A 25,972-nucleotide genomic window follows, 5' to 3' on the forward strand; every position below is an offset into this window, starting at 1 on the left:
CCTGGTACAGTCCAGCATGGAGGCTCTGAAGGACCGTCCTGTCCCCGTCCTCAGCCGCTTACCTTGATGACGTCCTCCTCTGCAGACGTGCACTCCACCTGCTCCGAGATGTCGCTCACCGCCCCATTCTCCTCCACCGACACCACCCGCACCGGCGTGGCCACCGTCTTGCCCGTGAGGACAGCCGTGTTGAGGATCTCGGTGTCCTGCACGGGGACAGACACAGGGACAGCGTAACGGGACTCCAGTCCCGCAGCACCTGTCAGTTCCCGGGGCCCCCCAAGGCCCTGGCCAGGCAGCCTGGTTCACACAGCAGCCCTGAGCCCCGAGTCCATCGTCCTCTCCGCTCTAATGGCCGGGCGGTCACTCTTCCAGGCAGAAGGGATGACCCGGTGGGTTGGGCTGCAAACCACAGGCTCCGAGCTGGGCGCCTTAGGTGCTTCCTGAAGCCCCCTCCACTGCCCCAAAGGGAAACCATGAGGGCTGTGAGGGGCACAGGGGCCTGGATGACCTGGGTGGGCCCGATGTGACCCCCGGTCACCATGATGGTGGGAGGCAGAGATGAGAGGCAGTGGCTGGGGTGGCCCTCGGGGACCAGAGGACCAAGAGCACTGTCCCTGGGAACTCTGGACGAATTGGAGAAGTGTCACACTGAGAGACGGAGAAGCACACTCAACTCCCTTCACACGCCAGGTCTGGGGCAGGCCAGGCCGGAGAGGCCACAGGAGGGTCCACGGGGGTTGGGGCCTGGGCCTGGGCTTCCTGGGGATGGAAGTGAGGGTTTAGCTGGCTGGGCAGACAGGGCCCTACCCTGGCCTCTGCAGGCGGACAGGTGGACGCACAGAGCCCATGCACCCGGCCTGGGGAACCCACGAAGCAGACCCATGTATGGGGAAACTGAGGCCCAGGGCCGGTGTGAGCTCTGGACTGTTACACTGGCTGGGGCCCCTGAAATAGAACTGTCTCCAGGCCTGCTTCCGATGCTCTGGTCCTCCAGGCGCCCGTCCCCAGGACACTAACCCTTCTCAGGTAAATTGGTGACGTGGGATCACCTGTCAGGGCTTGCAGTGGCCCAGAGGGAGTGGAGTGGTACCAGGAGTAAGGGGCATTCCTTGTCTGCGGGAATGGGCGTGTGTCCCTTCCTTCTGTGACCTCACCTTTCACCCCAATCTGTGTCCTCGAAAGAAGCCCAGGCACTGCCCTGGCTCGGCTGCTCAGCGTGGACGTGGTCAGTGTGGTTTATGCAGACGCTGTGCTTGGGACCCCAGCAACAGCCTGGCCCGATCAGCTCGGTCTCCGACCCCACCTGTCCGCTGCCCACCCGCTCGAGTCCAGCATCCAGGAGCCCTGCAGGGGCCCAGCTGGCCCGGCTTTCGCCTCTCACGGCAGCGGGGAGCTCAGTGGGTTCTCCCACGGTGCCTCACGGGGGCCTCTGCACACTCGGTGTCTGGGCTCCGGTCCAGAGCCCACGGAGGGCTGGTAGCTGGGAGACGCACACCTGGCCCCGGGTCCTGCCCTGTGCTCTCTGGGTGCTGCCCGGGTCCCTGTCTGGGGGCACTGTGCTCTTCCCAGGACTAGGAGCTCTCACTAAGTGGGGAGCGGGGTCTGCACTGGCACCAAGGTCAGGAGAGGCCACAGTGCCGTGGCTCTGCCCTCCCAGGGGCCAGGGCTGCATGGACACTGGGTAAGGGGCCAGCGCCCGGCCTCACGAGGAGCCTTCTGTGAGGCTGCCCGCAGGAGTGTGCAGGATCAGAGACACCCACAGGGCTTTGCAGCTGGAGGGCAGTGGGGCCATGGGGGACGTCCCCAGGGTAGCAGTGGTGTGGACAGGGATCTGGCTCCAGGGACAGTGCTGGGAAGACCAAGGTCACCTTCGAGAGAAACCCAGAAAGCAGCAGAGCCTGCGTCCTGGGGAGGGGGTGGAGGGAGCTACAGGGGCGCTTCTGGGAGGAGGCCAGGCTGGCTCACCCCTCTGGCTGCTGTGTCCCCCCCAATCGGGGACTGCCATGGAGTGAGGGCCCCACAGGCTCCCAGAAGCTCGATTTCCGGGGTGCAGGGTGAGGCTGCCCGAGGTCCTGGCAGGGCTCCTGTCAGGGGCCTCCAACCCAGCACCTCTGACCCCCGAAGCCAGGTAACCCCTGCACATGTCCGGCTCCTTCCTGCCCAGTGGCTCCAGGGTCGCGCCCAGCCCTATCACCGCTCGGCCAGGGTCATTTTAAGTCATGTCACAGAGCCACGGGACCATGGAGCCACGGAGCTACAGAGGCAGAACGCTGGGAAGAGGCTGGTGCTGACCACTTCCACACAGGCTGTCCCAGGTCCCCTGTGCCCCAGCACACAGTGTGGACACTGCCCCTTCTGTCTTCTGCAAATGTTGCCCTTTGTGACCAGAGAGACAGAGACAGGGAGAGCACAATGTCCCTTGCGTGACCCTCTGGCCTTCAGAGGTGTCTCAGCTGTCAGAGCTGCACTGACAGGGGGAAGCCCTCTTCCTCGCTGCCGGCATCTCTTCCCGCTTGGGCAGGGGTCACAGGGGCTGTGAGGAGGGCTCGGCTGCCCCCACTCCGGGGACATAGGGAATGTCCCTGTGCACCCTTTGGGCAGCATTGCCACGCCCACCCTGGTCAGCTGCCCTGCCTCTCTGCCTGGCCTGCGTTTCCCTCCCGTACGGGCTGGGGAGTCTCTGCTGTTCCTCCAGCAGATGCTGTTCCCCACACACCCATGAGGCTCTGCCCCAGCTCCCTGGCCCCCCGCTGTCCCCAGCCCGCAGCTCCTTTTATCCTGGGAACCTGGATCCCCTGCCTCTGACCCAGCGGGTGGAGACTTCTGCTGGGTCACGCCCACCCACGGCCTCACAGCTCCTGTCTCATTGGTCGGTGTTACCCTCTGGTCTGCTCTAATTGGTTGAAGCCTGTGCCACTCCTGTTGGCAGGCCTGATTGGCAGTTTAGGGAGCAGGTGAGTCTCCCTGCCGCGTCTCGGGTGCCTTGTGATGGGACCACGATGGCCTCTAATCTACCAGAAGCAGCCCAGTAATGGTCTGCAGTGGGAGTCTCGCAAGGGTCTCCGCAGCACAGAAGATAGCCGTCCTGTCCGAGTAACCAGCAAGGGGCCCAGCGTGGCCACTCGGGCGCTGACCTTGCATCGTGGTCAGTCATGTGGGGTCCAAAGCCAGGCTCTCTCCTGCCATGTTCCTGCCTGAGCACCAGGCAGCAGCAGGGACACAGGGGACACAGTGGCCGCCAGGTAGACACCGTCTCCGAGGGCAGCCGGGCCAGGTCAGTGCCCTCCCCGGGATGGCTCTCAGGGTCACAGAGCAATCATCCCGGCCACCGGCCGCTGGCTCATTTACTTCCAATTCGTTCAAAGCGCAGAGCCCAGGTGCAGGGACGAACTGGACTTATCTGTCAATTTGCTCCTAATGCAAGATGGAGGATCTGTCCGAAAACACCGTTTAAAGCAAGAAAGCAATTCGGCTTCAGCTGGGCACCGTCTTTGGGGAGCCCAACGGTGTGAGTGGGTTATTAAGCGAACCCTCAGTCAGAGCAGCGCAGGGAATAAGTGGCCCCAGCGTCCCTGAGAGACGCAAGAGTTGTACAGCTCAGCCAAACTCAGCTAAGTTCGTTTCCCCTAACTTAGTCTTTGCAGGCTGCCCAAGTGCAGGGTGTGAGGAACGGCGAGATCAGCGTTTAAGTTTTTAAAACAATGCGCCACAGGGAAAGACGACCGTGAACCCCATCTCCCACAGTGTGTGGTTGCCAAGGGCTGGCCGCCTAAAACCAGGACGCCCCGTCCACCCCGCCTCATTCACCAGACCCGGCACGGTGTGACCTCTGGCTCTCTCCAGAGTTAGAATTTCCACCTAGGACTCTGATTCAGGACATGGGGCATCTGTGATTTTGCAGCTGAAGACACTCACAAAAGAGGACCCCAGAGCTGCTTCAGACAGCGCCAGGACAGTGGGACGAGAGGGTCGGAAGTGACTGAGAGGATTTTGAGGGGCTTCGTGGCAATGTCTGTTACTGTACTAAGGTTTTATTTTTATCTGTTGTCTTTTTGAGACAGCGTCTTGCTATGCAGTTCAGGCTGGGCTTGAGCTCACTTTGTAGCTCAGGCTGGTCTCGAACTCACAAGGATCCTCCTGCCTCAGCCTCTTAAATGCTCGGATAACAGGTGTGTGCCACCATGCCCGGCTCCTAGTAAGATTTTAAAATTCAGATGTTCACTGTGTTTTGTGTTTGCATTGTGGCTCCGAACCAAAAATGCCTCCAAGCCGGTCCCAATGCAGAGTCTGCCCCAGCCAAGGTGCTTGCCTGGGAGGAATCAGTTGGTGATGGCCGGCTCTGGGTTACACTATTGGCCACCAGAGGAGGGAATATCTGAGCGAATTTCCTCCATACCCTTAAAATCAGAGTCTTCGTCATGTGGGGACTGGGCTGTGAATACATCGGGAAGACCCAGCACCCATGGGATGCCGTGTACAGTGGCTTGGGCATGGCCACGCCTGCTTCCCCCGGAGTCCGTCAGCAGGGCCAGAAGTCTGAGCCTGAGGCCACTCAGACAAGGCCCAAGTCACCGGGCAAATCCTGCTGCACTCCTCAGCCTAGAAGGCTCGGGACTCTTTTACGTGTTCCCTGCCCACCTACCCCCAGCCCCAGACCCTGCTTAGCCTCTCCCTGGCTGCAGGGCCAGCAGCAGGCACTGAAATACTCTCGGGCGACACCGCTCCCTGGTAGCTGAGGTCGGCAGCACAGTGCAACAAGACAAAAGCCAGGGTTTAAATGTGGTGGGCTCTGCGGAGCAAAAGCAGAGCTCGGGTTCAGTCTGGGACCAGACTGGAGCCCAGCGGCGGCCTCAGCCCTGGACACAGCTCCGGGGCACCCCCGAGGGCATGCACACGCCATCAGCCGTGACCCTGCAGTGGAGTCACCAGGGCTGTCCCTTTGCCACCTTCCCGTCCCTCAGCCGCACAGGCCTGCAGCCCCAGGGCACCCTGGACCACTCTTTCTGTTTCTACGGTTTTGTCTCTTCTAGAAGGCTCTTTGAAAGGGGATCCTGCAGTGTGCGATTTGTTCAAAGCCCACTTGCTTGGGGACCCAGAGCGTAGCTGTCCCCGTCTGCAGGACCTAGGGGCCGGGCTGCTGCTGCTGGGGGTGGTGACAGGGGTCGGGGTGACGCATCCCTGCCCGGGCCTCAGATCTGCCAGCTCGGACAATGGGCACGCACAGTGCAGCAGGAGACCACCTGCCCTCCAGTCCCAGCGCCCCACGCTGTGCAGGGTGCTGGAGGGTCCCTGACCAGCCACTGCAGGGTGGACAAGCGGCCCTGAGCATTTTAATTCCCCAAACACTCCAGACCTCCATGGATCCTCCCAGTTAGACTGGCACAGGTTCATTTTGGGGATATTATATTTTTACGATGCTTTTTTTTTGGGGGGGGGGACTCACATTTCTTGAACTGTTCTCCCAACATTAATCTTTATGTTAAGAAATTGAACTAAAGTTGGCAGGGAGGCTTCTTTTGGTCTTGTCACAAACTAAACCAAAACAAAGCAAAACAAAATCTTTCTGTACAGGATCTCGTTATGCAGCTCAGGCTGGCTTTGAACTCATTAGCATCCTCCTGCCTCAGCCTCCAGAGTACTAGGATTATAGGTGTGTGCTCCTGTGTCCAGCTCTCAATTTTTTTAAAGGGAAAGAAAGAAAGAAAGAAAGAAAGAAAGAAAGAAAGAAAGAAAGAAAGAAAGGAAAAGAGAGAAAGCCTTGTTGGGGTTGTCAATCATTTAAATTAATTACCAAAATACATATACTCAGAAGTACTTGACACCCCGATCTCCTGTTTCCTCATAAAGTTAGGGTTCTTTCCCGCCCAGCCTGTGAGTAAGTACCTGCTGCCTGTCCCCACAAACACAGATGTGAGTGCCGGGATGTGGGGTGCTGAGCCCGGGAGTGACCCCCCACCCCCTAAGGCAGCAGGACCCCTCAAGGTTCCAGCACTGTCCCAGCCTTGGTGAGTGGAATCCGCAGGGAGGGAAGAGGCCCTGGTTCAGTGTACGCCCTTCACAGGCAGGGTTTGGAGCTGGAGCAGTAACCCAGGGAGAAATGCCTCGTCCTGCATGGGGTTAGGACGCTCAGACACGTGGAAGCCCAGGGAAACTGAGTCCTGCCTTTTCCCCTGGGGGATGAAGGGAGGGAGCCGTCTGAGTTCTTTGAGGTCCAAGCCTCCCCTGGCCTCTGTCCGGCGGGCCCAGGTGGCAGGGAAGGCAGCGGGCACACACCCCGAGGCCAGGTCACTGGCTCCAACCAGATTTACTGTCCTCCAGTTCCCTGTGAGGGAATCACCTCTGGCTGACCTTTTGTGATGATTCCTGGCACTTAGGATGTTGTTTTGAGGTTTGTGTTTGCTGTATTGCTAAAAGATAACTGCATTGCCCTGGGCTCGAGAGGCTCAGTTAGTAAGCAGGAGCTGTCCGCTGACAGGGTGCAGGCGCTACTGAGCACCTCCTGTGTGCCACACACCTTCTACCCACACGCATTATTCTGATTGTGATCCCTGCAGAGGGACACTTTGCACGCCAGGCCCAGCATGGCCAGCATGGGTGGGCGCTGCAGCCAGCCTTTCTGAGTCTTTTAAGAGAAGCCAGGAGCCCAGGCTTATCTGTGGGAAATCTCCCCATGGATAGATACAGATGAAAGACAAAATTCATCATCAAGCCAGATTCAGAAGACGTCCTCCAGATGTCGTGTCCACTGGTAAAGCAACAAGATGGCCTTCAAAGCCGGCATAGATTGCAGATGTTCTGTGTGTGAACTCGGAGTCAGTTTGGGAGGTAGAGTGTCCTGCTCACCTGGCCCCCCTGGGTGCCCAGCTTTCATACTGGAAGGCCCAGGCAAGGCGGGATGGCTGACTGGTCACCCTCCCGGGAGGTCACAGCCTGCCCCTGTGAGGGCCTCATGTCTGAGAGCTGGTGGCTGTCCACCTTGGGCTGCGATGCTCAGAGTGAGCTTCTGGACGAGGAAGGAAAGAAGTCAGTGATTTCAACTTACCAGTTACATGGTTTTGGGACAAATATGTCATTGTCTTTCTTAGTATTTATTGGACCTAAGTTTAGTAACTCTAAGAGATATCACCACCACCATCACCACCATCACCATCACCGTGGGCATCTCTGTCATCGTAACTATTATGGTTTAGCTCTAGATGCTCCCCCAAAGCCTCAGTGTCGGGGGCGGGGCTTGTGGAGGTGACTGGAATCCAGAGCTCTACAGCTGACTTGCTGTGAGGAGGCGGGGCCTGGTCGGAAGTGGCAGTCCCTGGGGGCGTGGCCTGGGAGGGGCCTCCCCCATTGGCTCCTCCCTTCCCTCTGCTTGCTGACCCTGTGGTGTGGGCAGCTCCCCTCTGGTTTCTCTAGGTCCTGCTGTTTCTGCCTCCAAGCTGGTTCACTGTGGACCGAAACCTCTAAAAGCTGGGTCCAACGTAGGCCTCTCTGCCTTAGTTGTGAACGTTGGGGACTGTGCCTCACTGTCAGGAGGGTGACTGAGACATCAGCCTCCGTCCCTGCCCCCACCACTATCACCATGGCCAGCACCATCGTCCCTGTCACCCACCACCCCTCCTCTGGCTCTGTAGATGGCTCTGGGATGAAGGTGATCTCAGAGAGGACAGAGGCTGGCGCACAGCTCTGCTGGCTGCCCCAGGCCCTTGCCTGTACCCCCAGAGAGGACAGGCTGTGTCCCCACTAAGGCGGCTGCCGAGGACTGAACAAGACATTGGATGGGCAGCTTCAGCCCAGTGAGCTGTGGCTGAGGGCAGGACTCAAGGAGACGGGGCAGCCTTTGGCTTCACGGCTCCGCACCCCAGACACAGTTTCCCGGAGCCGTGTCACCTGCTACGGGGCCCTTCCTCGCCTGGGTCTCTTTGGGTCACACACACACTGGGGGAGCACAAGGACTGATTATCGATGTCTCTAGGAAGGGTTTGAGCTTCAAAGACCAAACGCATGGAAGCATTTTATGCACAGAGGGTGCCAGCAGGGGTCCTGGAAGAGGTGGGGCGTGCACAGCCCAGCCCTCGGTCCCTGGCATCCCAGGAGGGGGCCCAGTGTCCCGTTCCCCCCTGCACCCCGTGGGAAGCTGAGGACAGAGGACCAGGTCAGACCCTCACCAGAGTGGAGAGCTGTGCAGGGGCCTGCAGGAGGCTGTGTCACTGCAGGAAATTCATCTTACAGTCTCAGTTAAAACCGGCCCCCAATCTGGGTGACATTTTCTCTGGCTGACTGAGAGTCCCACGGCTCCTACCCAGCCACGAAGGCTCCAGAGAAACCGGGTCATGGAGAGGAAATGTCCTTTGTGTACTTGGCCAAGGCACCAAGCAAGGGCCTGAGAGGCAGGGCTGTGAAGGTGGCTTAGTGGGGTTCTGCAAAAGGAGGAAGAAGATGCAGCCTGGGACTGTGGGGTCTCCGCAGAGCCCTTGCTCCTGGGGTGGTTACGGGTGAGGAGAAGGGGGCCAGGCCGAGGTCCGAGCCCAAGCCCGGGGGCTCCTTACGGGCTGTTATGGATTAAAAACCGATGGTCAGCTTAACACCAGCTGGATTAAATCAGCCTGGTGCTGAGCGTGGATGTTCCACCTGAGGAAAGTTGCCAGGTAAATAGAGACGTGCAGAAGAAAGCCAGGTGTTGTGGGTTCTCCTGGAGGAGCTCGTCATGCTGGCTTCCCCAGTGTGAATTCAACCATGGTCATCAGAGGAGCTCGGGACCCTGTTGGTGAGGGTGACTGTGGTTCACTTTAGGGGAGCTCTGGTCCTTACTTCGAGCATCGATTTCCTGGCTCTGGAGGGGAAGATGTGTGCTATTGAATCTCCAGGATGAACTCGTCACACTGGCTTCCTGGCATGTACTCTACTGTGCTTATGTTGGAGGAGCTTAGGTCTCTGTGTCGCTGAGGATGACTGTGGTGCTTTTCAGGACAGCCCTGGTCTTTGTTGTGAGTGTGTCTTCTCGGCTCCAGCATAGAACCCTCATCCCACCAGCACAGCTCCTTCAGCCCGATGGCATAGACTTTGTAGCTTACACTGCTGATCTTTGGGCCGTCCCAGCACGGATCCATAAAAGAGACTGGCGTGAGTCCTTCTCGGGGCTCTGGACCTTCAGATGGACTCGTGGGAGACACTGTTATGGGTTCTGAGTCTTCTTCTGGACTCATGCAGGACATTGCTGTGGGATCCAGGCCTTTGGCTGAATATTCTAGGTCTTTGGTGTCGTGGACAGATTTCCTGCACTTTCTTGTGTCAAACTCTGGCTGACCATCATAAATAATGTTATAAATTCTGTGTCCTGTGTGTAATTCCTCTCCGTGCAGCCCCTAAGTACAACAGGCTGCAAGGTCTCGCTGAGTGACTTTATCCCTCCGAGCACTTAGGGAAGGAACCGAGCTGAACAGAAACTGGAAACCATGGGGCACAGGGTAGTTGCTCAGGAGGCCGACACATGGGGCTGCGGGTGAGGGAAGCTTGTGGGAGGGAAGCCTGGGAGGACCTGGGCGGGGCAGGGGGAGGAGGAGGAGGAACAGGAGGAGCGGGAGGAGGGAGAGTGAGTCAGAAACGCAGCTGCCACATGGTCCCACGTGCGGCCCCAGATGCAAACGCGGGATGTGGAGGAGACATCAGCACCCCATGTTCACAGGCACAGGTGGTTCCCAGAGGTGGCCGGGCCACAAAATGGGCGCAGGATGTGGGGACCCCGGAGAGTCGGGTCGGGGATTCGCCACGGGCATCATGCCTGCAGTTAGGCGCTGGGTCCTTGGCGGGAGGGTGGTTCTCACAGGCAGTGCCTCCCACACACGTGTGCACACACACACATGCAGGGACTGTGTGATCTGCTTTCTATCATCGGGCAACTGCCTGAGGTCACAGACCTGGGGGAGGGAGGGGTTGTTCTGGCTCTGGTTCCTCAGCATTTCTGGCTGTGGCTGTCGCTGGCCGCGCTGCCGGGTATGTGGTGACACAGAGTGTCAGGGCGGAGCGCGCTGGAGGACCCCAGGTAGCAGAAAGACAGCACTCGGGGCCGTCCTGGTGTCCCATCAAAGACTCGCCCCGAGGGAGCTAGGCTCCCAGTCCATGCCGGTGCTTGGGAAGCTGGTGGACACCTCCAGGACTGGACAGGAGTTGCATCTGTCCCTGTCATCCTGGACTCATCTCTGGCACTTCAGTTATAACCTAGTCAACTGCCTTCTTGATTTATTGGGACAGGGTCTCACTGTGCAGGTCCTGTGGGCCTTCAACTCGACAAGATCGTCCTGCCTCAGCCTTCTGGCTGCTGGGATTACAGATGCACATCACCATGCCCGGCTGACCCAAGAAAGCTTTTTTTTTTTTGTCTTTTTCCTTTTTATCGGTACCGGGAATCGAACTCAGGACTGCCTGCTTGCAAGGCAGGCGCTTATGCTGCTGAGCTAAATCCCCAACCCCAGGAAAGCTCTTTTAAAAGAGTGGATGAAGGAGTTTCTTGCTGCCCTGCGAGCCTGGTGGGGATGGCGCAGCTCCCCTATCTGGGAACCGAGCAGAGCTGACAGTGGGCGGGTGGGGTGCCTGGACCTTGCCTCTGGGACTCTTGCAGGGTACCTATGTGGCAGTGGGACTTCTGTCCTCAGTTTGAGTCTGTGCCACAGCTCGTGAATGCAAGGAAGCTCCTGCCCGCAGCAGGGCTGGGCCAGGGTGGGACTTAGGCACTGATGGCAGGAGCCGGAGTGCAAGCTGCCAGGCTTCCCGCTGTTCCTGAGGTCAGACCTGCGGGCTGCTCTGAGCTGGTGGAGCTGGACGGGCTCAGCTGTCCCCTGGGGGCAGGTGGCCCCACAAAGCACCTAGAGAAGGAGCCCCCAGGTGCTTTCTGAAGACAACACGAACCCTGTTCAGTGAGATAAATGGATGTGCCGCTGGTGCCCCTTTTATTCTGCAACAAAACTCCACAGGGAACGAAAAAGGTTTCCTTTCAGCCGGCAGTTCTCACATTAATCCAAGAGCAAACACCAGGGCTGATTCACCTTCTACTCGGTGCCACTTAAGGTCCTCGGAGATGAAACCCACAGACGCTTCTCCTCCAGGTTCAGGAGTTTTTGACCTGCAGCCTGCGGAGCTCAGCAAGGCTCCCGGGATGAGAACCTGCACACCAGGCGAGCGTGGGTCTGAGGCCCAACACTTCATGGAGCCCTAAACACTTCATGGAGCCTGATCGCGATCGCATTTGTGGGTGACCCACCTCGGGGACGGAAGAGGACTTTGGCACCGCTGCTGCTGGGCGGGCAGGAAAGGTCCAGGAAGCAACGGCCCGGCTCCCACACTCACCGGCTGATGCTCCTGGCCTCTCCCAGTGCCTCCACAAGGAAAGACAGAGAAGGGACATGGAGACTCTCAGGCCATTCATGAGAGCCATGCCACACTGTGGCACCGGCACAGCTGAGGTCAGAGTCCTCGGTTTGATGTTAAAACCCAACCTGTAGGAGGACACACAGATGGCATCTGCTGCTGTGTAAGGAAAGAGGGCTTTGCTCAGTTTGCAGGACTGGGCAGGACAGTTGGGCAGGCTCTGTACTGCACAAGGTCTCTCCATGAAAGGAGGTAGCATTGGCACAACAGGCTCTGCTGAGGGTCTGAGGGAGGCCGGGGTCAAGCGGAAAGGACCTCTTTGTTATTCACACTCCCCTTGGGCTGCCTGGGAGACCCCTTTCCTGAGGGTGCAGAACCCTTGCCTTCTGATTCCCAGGGGATCCCCATGGGCACTGACCACCCCCACAGGATTGGAAATGCTCGTTCCCACTGCAGGAGCACAGACACGGCGGCTCCAAGCCTTGGCCACCTCCACACCCAGGTCTGGGGACACTGGCACACACCTGCCCCCGCAGGCCACATTCCCTTCCTTTCCTTCAGAAACTGTGTTTGCTGTGGGCGATGTGGGCTCCAGGGGGCAGTGAGGTCAGCGCTGGCCCAGGGCTCCGAGCTGTGTGTCTCCAGCTGGCCCCTCTCTCGTCTGGACAACTTCTCTCCATCATTTCCCCTGCCCCGTCCGCAGCTGTCTTCAGCCACCATCCTGAGCCTGCAGACTGCCTGCCCGCCTCCCTCCTGTCCTCCCGGGGGCCCCGACATGGGCGCAGGGCCCAGTGTCAGCTTTGTGGCTGGGGCTGGGAGCTGGGACCGATGGTCTCCTTTACCGCATGATCCATCAATGAAACTGTGGCCCTGCCTGCCGCCTCTCGAGCCCAGATTCATTTACAGCATGGATTTGCTTCTCAGGCAAAATTTGGGGCCAGTTAGCTGGACTGAAGGGCCGTTTTTCAATTTAATCCGAGTAAACGTCCAGCTGCGACAAGGACACAATTATCCTGCGTGAGGAGTCATTTTTCAACTGAACAAACATCTCCCCTTCACCTTGAGCCCCCCTCTCCCCAGCCGCACTGTCGCTGCTGCTTCCGGTCATGAAGGCGCTCACGGGCTGGGCCAGGCGATCCTGAGACTGCACGAAAGCACCATTTCCCACTGTTTGTTTGTGTACTGATCTGCTGTACCGGGATTGGACCCAAGGGTGCTCAGCATAAGCTACACTGCACCCCAGCCTGTCCACAGTTTTTGTCTTTTTGAGACAGAGTCTCACTATTGTAGTTCAGGCTGGCCTTGGGCTCACTGTAGCTCAGCTTGGTGGGAGCAACGATGCTCCTGCAACGATGCTCCTGCCTCAGCCTCCCGAGTGCCAGGATTACTGGTGTGGACCATCACACCTATCACTGTCTCCAGCACAGAGGACATCGAAGCAGCTGGGACCTCCTGGTGCCCAGAGGCAGCACCCCCTGTCTGTCATCCGCAGGCCGAGCCCTGCAGCTCTGGGTGGTGACTGCATCCCTGGCTCCACATGGGGCTCCTGTACCCAGCAGGTGAGGGAGGCGGTGACCTCAGTGGGGCCCGGAGAGGAAAAGCCAGCAGAGGGACCGGGCAGGGGCATGTGGTCAGTCCATCCCAGCTGGATGCTGCCCCCTCAGGGAGGTGATGAGCACAGCTGGACGCCACGCTAGAGAACCCAAGTCAGGGACACGGCAGGTCCTGGGGTGCAGCTCCAGCCCCAGGCCCTTGGCACGAGGAGGAGATGGGGGCACGGAGAGGAGCCCAGGCTGCCTCTGTGTGCGCCAGGTGGGAGGAGCCATGTGAAGCCTCCATTCCAGCCGGTGTGACAGCTGGGGTCAGCCATCCTCGATGTCCCTCCATGTGTGGTCACCATCCTCAGGGGCCATCTCCCTGTCTCCTGCACATCTGAGTCTTTCCCCCAAGCCCCAGTGGCCCCGGATGGGACGCGGTGGAGGGCGGCACAGCAGCCGGGCAGAGGCCGGCGGGGCTTCTGCCTTGGTGGGTGGCCTCGTGGGAGGGTGGACAGTACGTCCTGGGCACCTGCTCTTTCTCAGTGGCTTGCGACCTGAAGCTCTGGGGAAGGGGGCTGACAGTAGCCGGTGCCCTTGGCTTCTCTGCCCAGGACTGAGGAAGCTGCGGAGGTCTGGTGTTAGGCAAGAGCTTCCCGGGGACCTCTGTGAAGCTCGTCTTCTGCGCCATGAGCAGCGGCATGCCTGGCATGGGAAGTTTACCGAGTTTTCCAAGGCCTCGCCGCCGGCCCCAGGCTGCACAGGGTTAGGGTTAGGGGCCTTCCTTGTAGTTCTGCTTTTAAATTTAATTCCTCATCTTCCTATTAAGCTGTGCTGTGTTACTCCTGTTGGGCATTTGTCTGCTGTTGGCTGGCTGCAGCACATCCCAGAAGAGGTTAAGAGCCCTGCAGAGGCACGGGCGGCTCCCAGGTGCAGCTGTAACGCCCGGCGCTGCTTTGAACACAGGTGCGCATGGGTCGCTGTGACGCGGTGACCATCACTCTCCCGGGGAGACACCTGGAAGGTGTACGGATGGGTAGCATGGGATTCCCAGGCTCAGGCTTCCGAGGAATCTGCACACTGATTTCCGCAGCAGCTGTGCTCATCCGCCCCCACCAGCAGTGCAGAAGGGAAGCCCAAAATATAAACAAAAACCAAAACAGAAGGTGGGTGGTGGGAGGCGGGGAAGAGGACCTTCTCCAGGGGGACGGGGACCAGGAGACGAGGGAGGGAGGGGGCGGGTGGGGAGGGACGGAAAAGAACCAAGCTTGTTCTGTCCACGCGCCAGCTCCTCACACGGGCTGCGATCACAGACCATGAACAAGCCATGAATGAGGAAAGGCTGTGTGACGTGGTTCCCTTCTTCTCATATCAGGGGAGAACTGGCCCCTCGGAATGCACTTGAGGCCCCAAATGCTCAGAAAACCCCGAGCCGGACACCGGAAGTCCCTCCAAGCTGCCCACTTGCCACCTGCTGCTCTGTGTCCGAGGACGCTGCCTGACGCTTTGCACAGTGCCGTGACCCAGGGCGGCTCCCGAGGTTCTTGGGGTGAAGGACGGGTAAAGAAGAGACAGAGCTGGGAGGAAAGGAGCTGCTCAACTCTGCAGCACCTTTATTTATATACTGGGAAAGATGATGGCATTTCAGCCCCTCTGCCCAGCAACTTGTTTTCCTGGTAGCCCTGGTCCCCTGCATTCTTGGTGCTGGAGCAGCTGGTTTACAAGCTTGCTTTGCTCTCTGTGTTTTCTGGGCTGGCCTTGCTGTAGCCCTACACATGTGTTCAGTCTCCAGCTCAGCGGCTCCGCACAGCACAGCAGGGGCCGAGTTGCACATTCCAGGAAAGCAGAGCGTTGATGTCACGAGGCCTCGAACCCCAGCTGCACGCCAGGCTGCAGAGACATCTCCGGCAAGATCAGGGATGATCAGGGTAAAATTCACCCGCCCCAGCAGCTTGCAGACAAGGGATTGAGTGCGACTTTAGTAATGGCCTCCCCTTGCCTTCAGGACAGCAGTCCTGGCTTCAAGGAGGAGCTCGCGCTGCCCATGGGCCCAGTGAGGTCTTGGGTCCTCCTAGGGGGTCTGTTTTTCCCAAGCGTCTGAATGTCTTATGCTCTTGAACTGAGTAGGATAGAAACCAGGCACTTGCATCCCCTAACTGATGGTAGCCTGTGTGTGGTCACCCGTCTCCGAGGTGCCAGAGAGTAAACATTTTAGGGTTTGCAACCCGACAGGTGTGGGACGCATGGTAAGCAGTCGCTTAGGACCATTTAAACGGGTATGTTTAAGAATGTGGGAACCATGGCCAGCTTGTGAGGGGCATGGTCACACAGTAGCTCACATGTGGCCTGTGGGCTGCAGGGGTCACTACAAGTCTGGCCTCAAAGTGTCTGCCGATCCTCATGGGATGGAGCCTCTTCTTGGGCATCTGCTGCCTATGTCTGACCACTGTTCACTGCCCCCCTTTCACTGACAGCTGAGTTTCCGGTGACACGCCACCCCCACCTGCTCCCTGTGAGCTTCTGCACCTGTTCCAGGGTGACGGGTTTCCGGCCTGGGTCCGCAGGGACTCGCAGTTCTCTGGCTGCAGGTCGGGTGCGTGCCCCGAGCTACGCCAGTGGGCTCTGCAGAATCAGCTGGGAGATCTGTGTGACTGACCAGCAATGAGGCGTCCATGAGGGGTCCTGCTGAGTGTGACACTTCTAGGGGCCACCCGGAGACGCTAATTGGGGGTCACAGAGCTGTAGCAATATCAGCAGTTTGCCCTGGCGCCGAGCACCTAAGGTGTGTGGGGCTGGATGCACAGGAGGCTGCTGAACACCCCGTGCCGGCCCCCTAAACAAGGCTGCACAGCAGATCAAAGTCCCCATAGGCCACGCAGGCTCACTGGAGTTCCCGGAGCACTCACTGCCTTGGGTCTCTAAGAGTTTCAGCTCGGAGGGGTTTAAAACCCAGAGAATCCAGAAAAACCCATTCCCTAGATTGCAGCGGAATTCTGACAAGGGGCTCACTGTCAAGGTCCTGCTGTGGCACGTTGCTAATGTCTCCAAGAGGGAAGGAAAGCACGATCACAACCAAGCTGGTGGATATTCGGTAACATCAGACTCCAGGTGACCCATGGGCTTTTGCACATGAGGGTGACGGGCAGCCCCGTGCTGACCCAGCTCCGTCTTCCTGGGGAAGAGGGGGCCAAGATGTGGTCACTGTCAGGCACAGCAAAGACGGGAAGGAGCCGGAAGGACCCTCAGGGACAGCACGGCACAGAGCCCCTGCCATCGAAGTGACCCAGTGCATCCAGAGGTAACTGGTTGCTTTAGTCCCTGAGGTTTTGGGTTCTTTGTGTGGCTGGTGTAGCCTGCTCAGCTGACTAACACACAGAATCAGCCCCCAAGTTTCCTTATTGAAAAGAAACAGAAGATCCGGAGAGACTTAAGAGGAGAAAGCCAGGGACAGTGGCTCTGGGGGACGGGGACATGGCAGAGGCCACGGTGGTGTCCACAGAATCACCGAAGCCAGCAAGGGCTGAGATGAGGCGTGAAAGGAACACTTTTGGGGTGCAGCGGGGGACCACAGCTGGAAGCAAGCTGCAGCTCCTGCCCCTGAATTCAAGAGCAGAAGAGAAAGAGATGCAGAGACCAGCAGAGGGGGCCCTGCGTAGGGGCAGGGCGGGAGCCGGAGGGCGGGGAAGGGGGATCAGAAGGGGGGACCGTGGGCACAGTTGTTACAGCCATCCCCCTCCGTTATTTATAAATCCTCCCTGCCCGCCGGAGTTTACACCCTAACAAGGAGTCGGGGACGCGGCTGAAATTGCTTTCCAGCCCAACCGGCACGGAGACATTTTTAAACTACCCTGGACTGAGCTCTGGTTCTGAACACCCCGTAATACTTTCATGCTCTTGAATGGTTTTACGCTGTCGTGTTATGTTTGATGCTATAGTATACGAAGTTATACTCAAATATTTCAAGGAAAGAGACACTGTGGTAGCTACTGTTATGTCGGGTTATCTTGTGGTGAAACATTGTGTTGCTTAAATTGTTTTGTTCTGACCTGTGTCGTTATGCCCTCTTTTATCTTAATCTTTTTTTTTTAATTAAAAAAAGAAAACAAACATAAAGAACAGCCACCACCAACATCCCTGTAGAAAGGAAGGGCACCGGGCGTGGCAGCTGACGCCTCTCCTTACCATGGCGAGGGGCACGATGCCCACCAGGTCCTTCTGGCTGATGAAGATCTCCGACACGGCAACCTCGGAGGCGCCCTTCCGCGGGTACTCCACCTGCCAGGCGATGGGCTGCGTCCCCGACAGGCTGCTGAAGCTGGCGATCTCGAAGTTCATCTGCGCCACCTCGCTGAACGAGCTGCTGCTTCTGGAAGACACCACAGGAAGCGGCTCTGAGTGACCTCGCTGGGGAGACCCTCGCCCTGCACCCTGATGGCAGTCAAGGCAGATGAACAGCCTGAGACTCCTCTGGGGCAGCTGCAGGAGTGCAGAGCCCCTGGGCCTGGTGCCCCTGTGAGTGCCTGTCGCCAAGCCAGGGAGCAGCTGGGACTCAGCACCCACTAGCCAGGGATCCCGGTGGGGTCTTTGCACTGAGCATGAACCAGCGTGGGCATCGTGAGGCCTTGGGTGAGTTTCTATCAGCCTACCCGCTCCTCTCCTTCTGCTCCTGCTTCTGCTCCTCCTCCTCTTTTGTTCTTTCTTCTTGTGTTGGGGATCACACCCGTGGCCTTCTCACTGAGCTACATCCCCAGATCTTTATTCATGAACTTTTTAATATTTTCAGTTTTGAAACAGGGTTTGCCAAGTTGCTACATTGTCTGGGTTGGGCTTGAATTGTAACCCTCCTGCCTCAGCCTCCCAGAATGCTGGGATTACAAACCATGCACCACCATGCCCAGCTTTACTGGCTCTTCTGACAAGGCCTTTGTCCAATCTGCCTGACACAACATGCACCTGGCTGACCTCTGAGCTATGAGGATCCCTTCTTGGTCCAACTTCACAGCGATTGGCAGGCACTGCATGTGACTCTGGTAGCTGGTCCCCTCTCCTTGGGGTGCTAAGGTGCATGCACCCCCTGCCCAGCCTCCCATGCAGCTAGATGCAGGCTGGCTGCAGAGGCAGGGGTGGCAGCCACTGTGAAGAGCTCGGGGATTCCCTGGCAAGCTGAGAACCCTAGTTTCTGGCAGCGGCTGTGTGTGGGTTAGGCCCTCGTACCAGGCGATTGGTGTGTGTGCCCGTGCATGCATGCATGTGGTTCCCCGATGCCTTCTGCAGGAGCTGAGAGCACTGTTCCTGGCCGGAGGTTACCACACCAGCCCAGCAGGTGTCCCCGGCAGGTGGCCGAGGCAGGTGTCCCTGGAAAGTGTCTGCACCACATCTGCCCTGCAGTGAGAGCTCTTTCTCAGGACCTTTAGTGAGTGGGACCGGGTGTCTGCACCTAAGTCTCAGACCAACACCACACAGCCCTGCGCCCCGGACCTGGGTTCTGCAAGTGCAGCCCTGTGGATTTGGGAGCGAAGGGTGGCCCAGACTTTTCAGCTTTTGGATGAAGAAATGAAATCCCAGGAAGCAAAAGCAGCTGCCCATGGCCTCCCAGGTACTGAAGGGCACAGGCAGCCCGATGCAAAGCCCCGGCACTGCTCAGGGCCAAGACCCACAGGCCCCACCTTGGTGGCTGCTGGCCGCCTCATATCTCAAGACACTGAGAGAGGGCAGGGGACAGCACGCTGCCTGGGGAAGTCACACTGTATCAGAGCACAGCCCAGTCTGCTTGTTTGCATTTTGTCTGCAGCTGCCCTTGTGGGCCAGAGCATGAGTAATCGCACCCGGCAGCGTGGCACCCGCGAGTGCTGGGGTCCTCTCCAGACCTGTGCGGGGGAAGCCCCTGGCATTTGCTGGGCAGAGAGGAGGAGGTGGCCGGGCTGGCAGCAGCTGTCAGAATAAATTGGAAATAACACACAGATGATGCTGTTGGCCCAAAGCTGGCTTTGTAAGGTGGGCCGGTGTCCTGGGAGCTGGAGGACCTGGCTAAGGTACCTGGGGTGCCCCTTTGTGCCCCTGCAGGTGGGGCCCCCATGGTGGCCCCATCTCTTGCTGGCTTCTCCCAGGAAGGCCACCTATTCCCAGGCAAAGCAAAGCAGTTTCCCATCACACTCGGGCAAGCTTAAAAACAGCTTTCTGTGGGCCGGTACCGATGTGGACAGTGGGGCAGAGCCCTGCCTTTGGCTGGGTAATTCATTATCCGACCTGGGACTTTCTCAGCAGCAGGTGATCGGAGCCAAGCCTGGCAGGAATAACCCAGCCCAGGAACCCAGAACTCTCCCTGAAGCTTTCTGAGCCTGAGGTGGGGCCCGGAGGACCAAGGTTTCTGAGACACCAGGGAGCCTCCCAGAAGGGGAAACTGAGGCAAGGCCTGGGCTGCCCATCCACAGGCTGCTAACTATGAGAGTGCATTTCTGCTCTCGGGAGACGAGGCTCCAGGGTCAGGAGTGTCTGCACTGGGAGGCCAGTGCTGGGGCACAACAGCCAAAGCTCTCATGAGCTGGGGCTCAGCTCTGCTTGGGGTGCCTCCCCTCATCCCCGGGGTTCCATCCTGTTCTCCCAGCACAAATGCCAGGTCCGGTACCTCCTTAACTATCTGGCTCCTGACTGGATGCTGGGGTCTCCGGTCAACTACTCAACCATCGCACACGCAGGTGGCAAGGACCCAATTGCCACAGATGCCCTCTGGAAACCAAGCAGGTGTCCTCTCTGGTGACCAGCCTTCCCCTGGCCAAGGGAGGAGGGCTGGGGGCAGGAGCCCTGCACCTCCTTCTCCTTCTCCTCCTTTTCCTCCTGTGGCCCACAGCAGGACCACGGCTGAGGCTCTCGTTTACACAGAGGCCCTCCCGTCGCAGCACTCAGGATCCACTGGAATCTGCTACACCTTCAATGGTGGATGGAGGGGGGACCCCGAGGGTGCCGATTCCAACATGCCACAGTGCTCAGCCAGCCCAGACACCCACTCATGAGCCAGCCAGCTTCCTCCAGGGTCCAGGGTGGGAGAATTAGAATCCATCTCCAAGTTGGAGGAAAACCCCAGCTTTCAAGGAGCTGGGTGGAACTCCCCATCTCCAGGCTGCCCCTTGTACCACGGGGCACAAGCTTCTGAGACGCTGACGTCACGCTTCAGGGAGCTGAGGCTCTAGGCAGAGAGAGAGGAGAAGTTGTTCTGTGTTCCGGGGACCCCAGGAATGTGGGTGAGATTAGAGGCCCAGCGAGGCCACCCTGACACAGAATGAGCCCGGGTCGCCTGTGCACAAAACGTGCTGACCTGAACAAGGCAGATTCAGAGCCCACTGCCTGGTTTGCTGACTTCTGTGAGTTCATCAGCTCTCCTGCCCCCATCCCCAGCCCCAGCCCCTCGGCCTTATCTTCCTCCTCCTAACACGTGCACATGGATGTCTCCAAGCCACCGGGAGGGAACTGTGTCCCTGCTATGTCAAGCTGTCCCTGCTGTGTGCTCAGCGAAGGGAGTGGAATCGGGGCTCCCTGTAACAACACCCTGGGATCTTTATGTAAAGCTCTTGACCTTCCAGACACGGTGTAGCCCAAGGCCTATTCTGCAGCTTGGCTTCCTCTGGTTTGTGACCCAAGGACTGCGGCTCCTCCTGCCTCTGCCTCTCTACTAAGATGCTTCCTCTGAGCCTGGGGTGCTTTTCACACAGTCCGTGACCCTGAGGAGGATGGGCTGCCTGGGCTAACAATGACACAGCATGGTCCCGACTACCAGAACACTCTGAGGGTGCACAGTGATAAGTGGGGGATGGGGGTTCCCCTGATGTCTGGGAGACTCAAAGGCCCCCAGGAGGGGTTTCAAAGTGTGGAAGAGAAAGGGAGCCATGAAGAAAAAACTGGGAAGGAGCATGGACGAAGGAAGGGAGAGGAGGAAGGAAGGAGAGGAGCAAAAAACTTAGAAATTCAAAATAACGCTACTGCACGGCTGGGTCCATGCTGGGAGCTTTCTGACAGACTGTTACAGCTTGTGTCTAGATGTCCCCCCCCCCCAGCCTCATGTGCTCATGGTGGAGCTTAGGGAGCTGGCTGGACCTAGGGTGTGTGATGCTGGGATTAGGGTGTGGGTGGCACCAACCCCAAGGTCTGTAGCCCGCATAGGCACTGCTGATGGTTGCTTCCTGCCTGCCTGCCATGGGCCATTTCTCCTCTGTGATGCCCCTCTGCTATGCTGCCCTGCCTCCAAGCCAGGCAGCTGTGGACTGAAACCCCTAAAAATTGTGAACAGAAATAAAGCTTTTCCCTTTCAACTAGTAGGTGTCAGGTATTTTGTCCAAGCAATGAGAAAAGTAACTAAAACAGACAAATCCTGGCCTCCTGAACTGCTGACAGTGTGGGCAACTCTGCCTCATTTTTTCCTACTTGAAAAACAGGCATGACCAACCCTTCCCAATTCATAGCATTAATTGCAAGGGTTCAATGAATGAATGCATCAGAAGCACCTGGAAGAGAACCTGTGACCAGAAATCATCAACAAACATTAGTTTTTCTTGTATTTCAGAAGACAGGACTGGGCTCCCCACAGGACCACGAGTGGCTGCAGGGTTGGCTGGCAAATCCCCCGTGAGGACATGCCATCTGCCATGTGACGTGAGTGGGGCACACTGGGATCTGTGCTCCCCACTTTTACCTGGAGCCTGTCTTCTGGACGGTGTCCTGTTGCAGACGTGGCTGGCAGATAGAGACCAAGCAAAGTGGCAAACTGTGCTCCGCTCTGTCTGTGCCCGGCAGCCCCATCTTCCCGCAGACCAAATGTTTGAAAAGCCTTTGCCTCGAGGAGTGAGTGCGGGATTTAGACACTTAAGCGACTGCAGAGAGCACCCGAGAACCAAGACTTGCTGAAGTCAACAGCGTGGGTCCACTGCAGTAACTCTTGAAAGGAATTTCCAAAATGTGCTTCAAAAAAGCTCCTGTTCAAAGGAGAAATAAGTCTTCCCAATACAGTTTGGAACCCTGTGTACAAATCTTTTGTCTCTTTGGAGTCTGTCTGGTAGGATAATGGAGCCGAGGGCCGTCCTGAAAAGCCAAAAAGGACCTTAACGCCCTCCCACCAGCCCCTTCTCGGGAAGGGGTTTTAGCCTCAGAAACCTCAGCCCCTGTGGACAGCATGTCTTCGCCTGCAGAAGTGGGAGGCACAGGGAGAGAACCTCGTAATGGGGAAGTGGTTCCCAGAGAACAGAGAGCTGTGACCCAGGCTTGCTTTGTTCTCCCCTCCCCGTGTGATTTTCACATGCAGGAGTCCTCCTCCTGCGGGGACCTGGTAGGCGCCCACTGCTGAGCCCGTGGAGCTCTCCAAGGTGCTGAAGGGCATTGATTTGAGCTGCAATTTGCAGCTGGTGGAAAACTAACCAAGAACAAGCAAACACCCCAGAATCACCAGGAAGAGCAGAGCAAAGGAAACAGAAAACAGCTAGAGATGAAGGGCGGCTGCAGGGCTGGAGCCTCACACAGAAGCAGCTGTAGGGGAGCGGTGTCCCCACGCCAAGGCACACGTCCTTCTGACGTGATTCCTGCACCAGAGACATCGCCCCTTCCCTGCCAGCCAGTAGGGAGGGCCACCACAGAGGAGCTGGTCGTTTCTACTGGGAGTCTTTTTTGCTCTTCCCTCAATTAGCACACAGGACAGAACTCAGGGTTGAGGACCCTGTGGGGCAGGAGGAGGAGCGAGTTATGCAGGCTGCCCTGTTTCCAAGCACACTTGGAGTGGGCTATGAATCCGGATTTCAGCAGCAAACATTTCACTTCTCTTCCCTGACCCCAGAGGCTGACGATCTCCAGGAGCAGGCGAGAGGTGAGAAGCTGAGCACAGAGAACTCTGTCACTCAGCCGATTACACTGGTGGCTCGGAAAGAACCTGAGGGTCAGCATACCGCAAAGCAGGGGCGCTGCTGACTGCAGTCTGTGTCACCCAGGAGGTTGGCAGGAGCAGAAGCTATGCCTGGTTACCCGTCCCCAGAAGACAGGGTTAAGAGGCGACAGGAAGATACTGGTGTTTCCAAGCTTTGGAGGTGCTGGTAGGTGGCTGTGGCTGAGGGTCACTGCTGCACACAGCAAGCTTTCTGTGGCCTCTCTCCTTGCTCTTGGAGTCTGTGCAGAAACAGAGCTGGGTGAAGGTTCCAGCCAGGGGCTCTGAAGGCAGACACGTGCTAAAGTCAGAACTGTGGTTTTGCTCCTCAGCGGAGGGTGACCCTGCACAAGTGAGTTAACCAACAATTACCTCCCGGCCTTGCAGGGGGCTTTATGCAGGTGCAACATCTGGTTCCCCAGAGACAGCTGCGGGAGCCGGGTGCTGAGAGCTTTAGACCCACTTCCGGTTTGCTCTGGGAGTTCTTGTGGTCAGAGCTCCTGCATTCACCCCCGGGTAACTGACAGCCACAGTTCTCATCTTACCCTCAAAGTCTGGTGTAATGTAAGTTGGTCTTATGTTATTTCTGCATTGCCCTGCTGTATCAAGAGTCCTCAGAAGCACAAGACATCATCCTGCTTACGGCACTCCACAGTTAGTAGTGGTGCTTACCTTTACAAAATACAGCAACTTGGGATTGCTGAAAAGGAGCATGGATGCTGGCCCCAAGCTGCTCTTCCACCTGGGACCCATCTTTCTCCTCTCATAGGTGTCCCTGTGCTACTACAGGAGCAGCCTCTGACTTCCCGGGGGGCCTGAGGTCCACTGCTCAGTAGCCTCAGGTCTGAGGCCTTGGCTGGCTGTGCTATCCATTGAGAGGTGGCAGCCAGGATCCAAGCTGCTCTCTGACTCACCTTGGTTCACAGAATACTGCAGGGTGAGGCTGTGGGGCTTCTGAGGCTCTGGGGAAATGTCGGTGCTGCCTTTGTCTCCAGGGGAGATCATTGCTCCATGGCACACAGATGCCCAGGTGCAGGGTTTTGTGGAGGAGACATGCCACTAACCCATAGCAAGGACTCGCACTGGCCATGTAGCTCCAGGGAATTGATCCTGTGCACTGTGAGAAACCGTAGATATCTCCCGGAGCCAGCGAGCTCAGGACTGCTTGTTATGCAGCAGGACACAGTGCTCTGACTGCAACACTTCCTTTGTTTGCTTCCTAAGGATGCTCTGCACCCTGGCAGCAGGATGTGGTGGAGGTGGAACAGAAGTAGCTTGGGTTCTGGGGCAGTGAGGAGCCAAAGGGACCTCTTACTCTGCAGACCCTGGGGCCTCCATGGCACAGAGCCCCACGGAGTGTGTGTCCAGATCCAGGGAAGGCTTCCGAAGCTGGCTGAGGGAGAACAGAAGCCACGGTGGACACACAGCATCCGGAGCATCAGTGCTGAACAACGGCCACGTTGAGTGCTAGGAGGAACGAGATGCCCCTGAGGAGGGAGCACAAGAGACAGAATGCCCAAGGGCCACTGTCACTCACAGCCCAGAGCCAGGAGGACCTTTGTCCTCCTGAGCCGAGCCTGGGGAGAGGACAGAGGAGATGCACAAGCTGAGGCCATGGTGTTTCACCCAGAAATGGGTTAGCAAACTTAGAAGGAACCAGGCCACACTTTCTGTCTGTGGGTAGCATGAGGGGTGAGGGCCACCGGGAGCCACGATGCACACAGGAACCATCTACAAACTGGAGAGCATCTAGCAATGGCACCCAGGTGAAGGGTCCCTTAACACACTCTCATAGTGACCATTCTGAGCCCAGGATTCTCATAGCGTTTTCTTCTCCCTGGCCCTGGCACAGGGCTCCCCAGTGTGTCTGATGTCTGTTACCATTTCCCCCTGTCATTCTGCTCTGGTCCCTTGTCCCCGAGGGCCCCTCCAGGACTTGCTGCTACCAGGCTCATCCCTCTGCACATCCTGCTGGCTGCAGCTCACCCAGCCCAGACATCGCCCCCTGCTGGCTGCGGCTCTGCCGGCCCGGACATCGCCCCCTGCTGGCTGCGGCTCACCTGGCTGCTTCTGCTATGCAACCACACACGCACTGCATGTTTACCGGGTGTGATCCAAAGCATGAAGAGAGTTTAAATTTTAGGAAAGTACAGTGAAGCAACAACTTCGCGAATCATCAGAATAATGCTGGGTTTCAAACACATGCATCCCCTCATTCTCCCCACTTTTGGCAGCTGCTCTGCAGTCCTCTTCCCCGAGGGGCCTTAGCTGTGCTGTTGTGGCAGCCTGGATGTCCTGAACCAATCAACCTGATCCCTTTCCTGGTTACTTTGACCTCAGGGAAAAGCCAGAGTCACTGGTGCCAGATCTGGTGACTTAGGTGGATGTGGACACAGTGTCAGGTTTTTGTGGGTCTCCCTTTCTGTTGGATGGCTCTTGGCAGGAGCATTCACCCTGTTTTTGATCGCAGTGTGTGAGGAGTCTCAGGAAAAAGGACTCCCCAGTGACAGGAGGAAGCGGCAGGAATGACAGGGTGAGCCAGGCGGAGGCCGAGTGACCCACGGTGTTGACTGGAGCACTCTCTGCACATTGCCAGCACCCCTTGTCTGCGGGCGGTCTCAGCACCAGCCTCCTCTTGCTCAAATGTGAGCCCCATAGAAGAGGGACCATTGTCCCCTTCCATCACCTCCATGTGTCACCCTCCAGCGACCCACGACCCACCCACACGAGGTGCTCAGCAAACATATGCTGAAGGAGTAAAGAACGGTGATTTTCCCGGAGCTGAGCTCCCTGAGCTCCCTGAGATTCAGATTCACACTTCCCTTTCCTCTTACCAGAGGAGTGAATGTTAATTCCCACTCGGGAGGGAGGCAGAGTCTCTGCTTGCTGGAAAGGCAGGCGCGAGCGCCCTGGGATGCTATCAACTTTTCCAGAAGGGTTGAACCCATTCCAAGAGCACAGCCAGGAGCAGAACCTGCTGGAGCCTGTCCAGGGAAGGCAGCCCCGCGTCCACCACCGAGACTTCACATTTTCCAGATATCACTGGAGGCCCACGCTGGATCCGCTCCAGGGCCCGCTGCTGAATTTTATGCCTGCTAAGCTCTACTAAATACATAATGAGCAGGCTGAATTAACTATGCAAAAGTGTAATTTACAGTTAATGTTTGTAATTGATGAGTTG

General features: G+C 57.7%; 1 protein-coding gene across 1 annotated transcript in view; it reads right to left on the reverse strand.

The window, feature by feature from the left end:
• Tmem132c (transmembrane protein 132C) overlaps positions 1–25,972 on the reverse strand; it is a 230,680-nt gene that overhangs the window by 12,217 nt on the left and 192,491 nt on the right. The window contains exons 4-5 of the mRNA XM_013150245.3: positions 17,076–17,259; positions 63–206 (exon numbers count right to left, since the gene is read on the reverse strand). Coding sequence (XP_013005699.2) covers positions 63–206; positions 17,076–17,259 — 328 coding nt within the window. The remainder of the gene's footprint in view (positions 1–62; positions 207–17,075; positions 17,260–25,972) is intronic.

The sequence above is a fragment of the Cavia porcellus genome, unplaced genomic scaffold (assembly GCF_034190915.1).
Source record: "Cavia porcellus strain 051 isolate PalLab524CR breed Dunkin Hartley unplaced genomic scaffold, mCavPor4.1 scaffold_16, whole genome shotgun sequence".
Classification (NCBI taxonomy): Eukaryota; Metazoa; Chordata; class Mammalia; order Rodentia; family Caviidae; genus Cavia; species Cavia porcellus.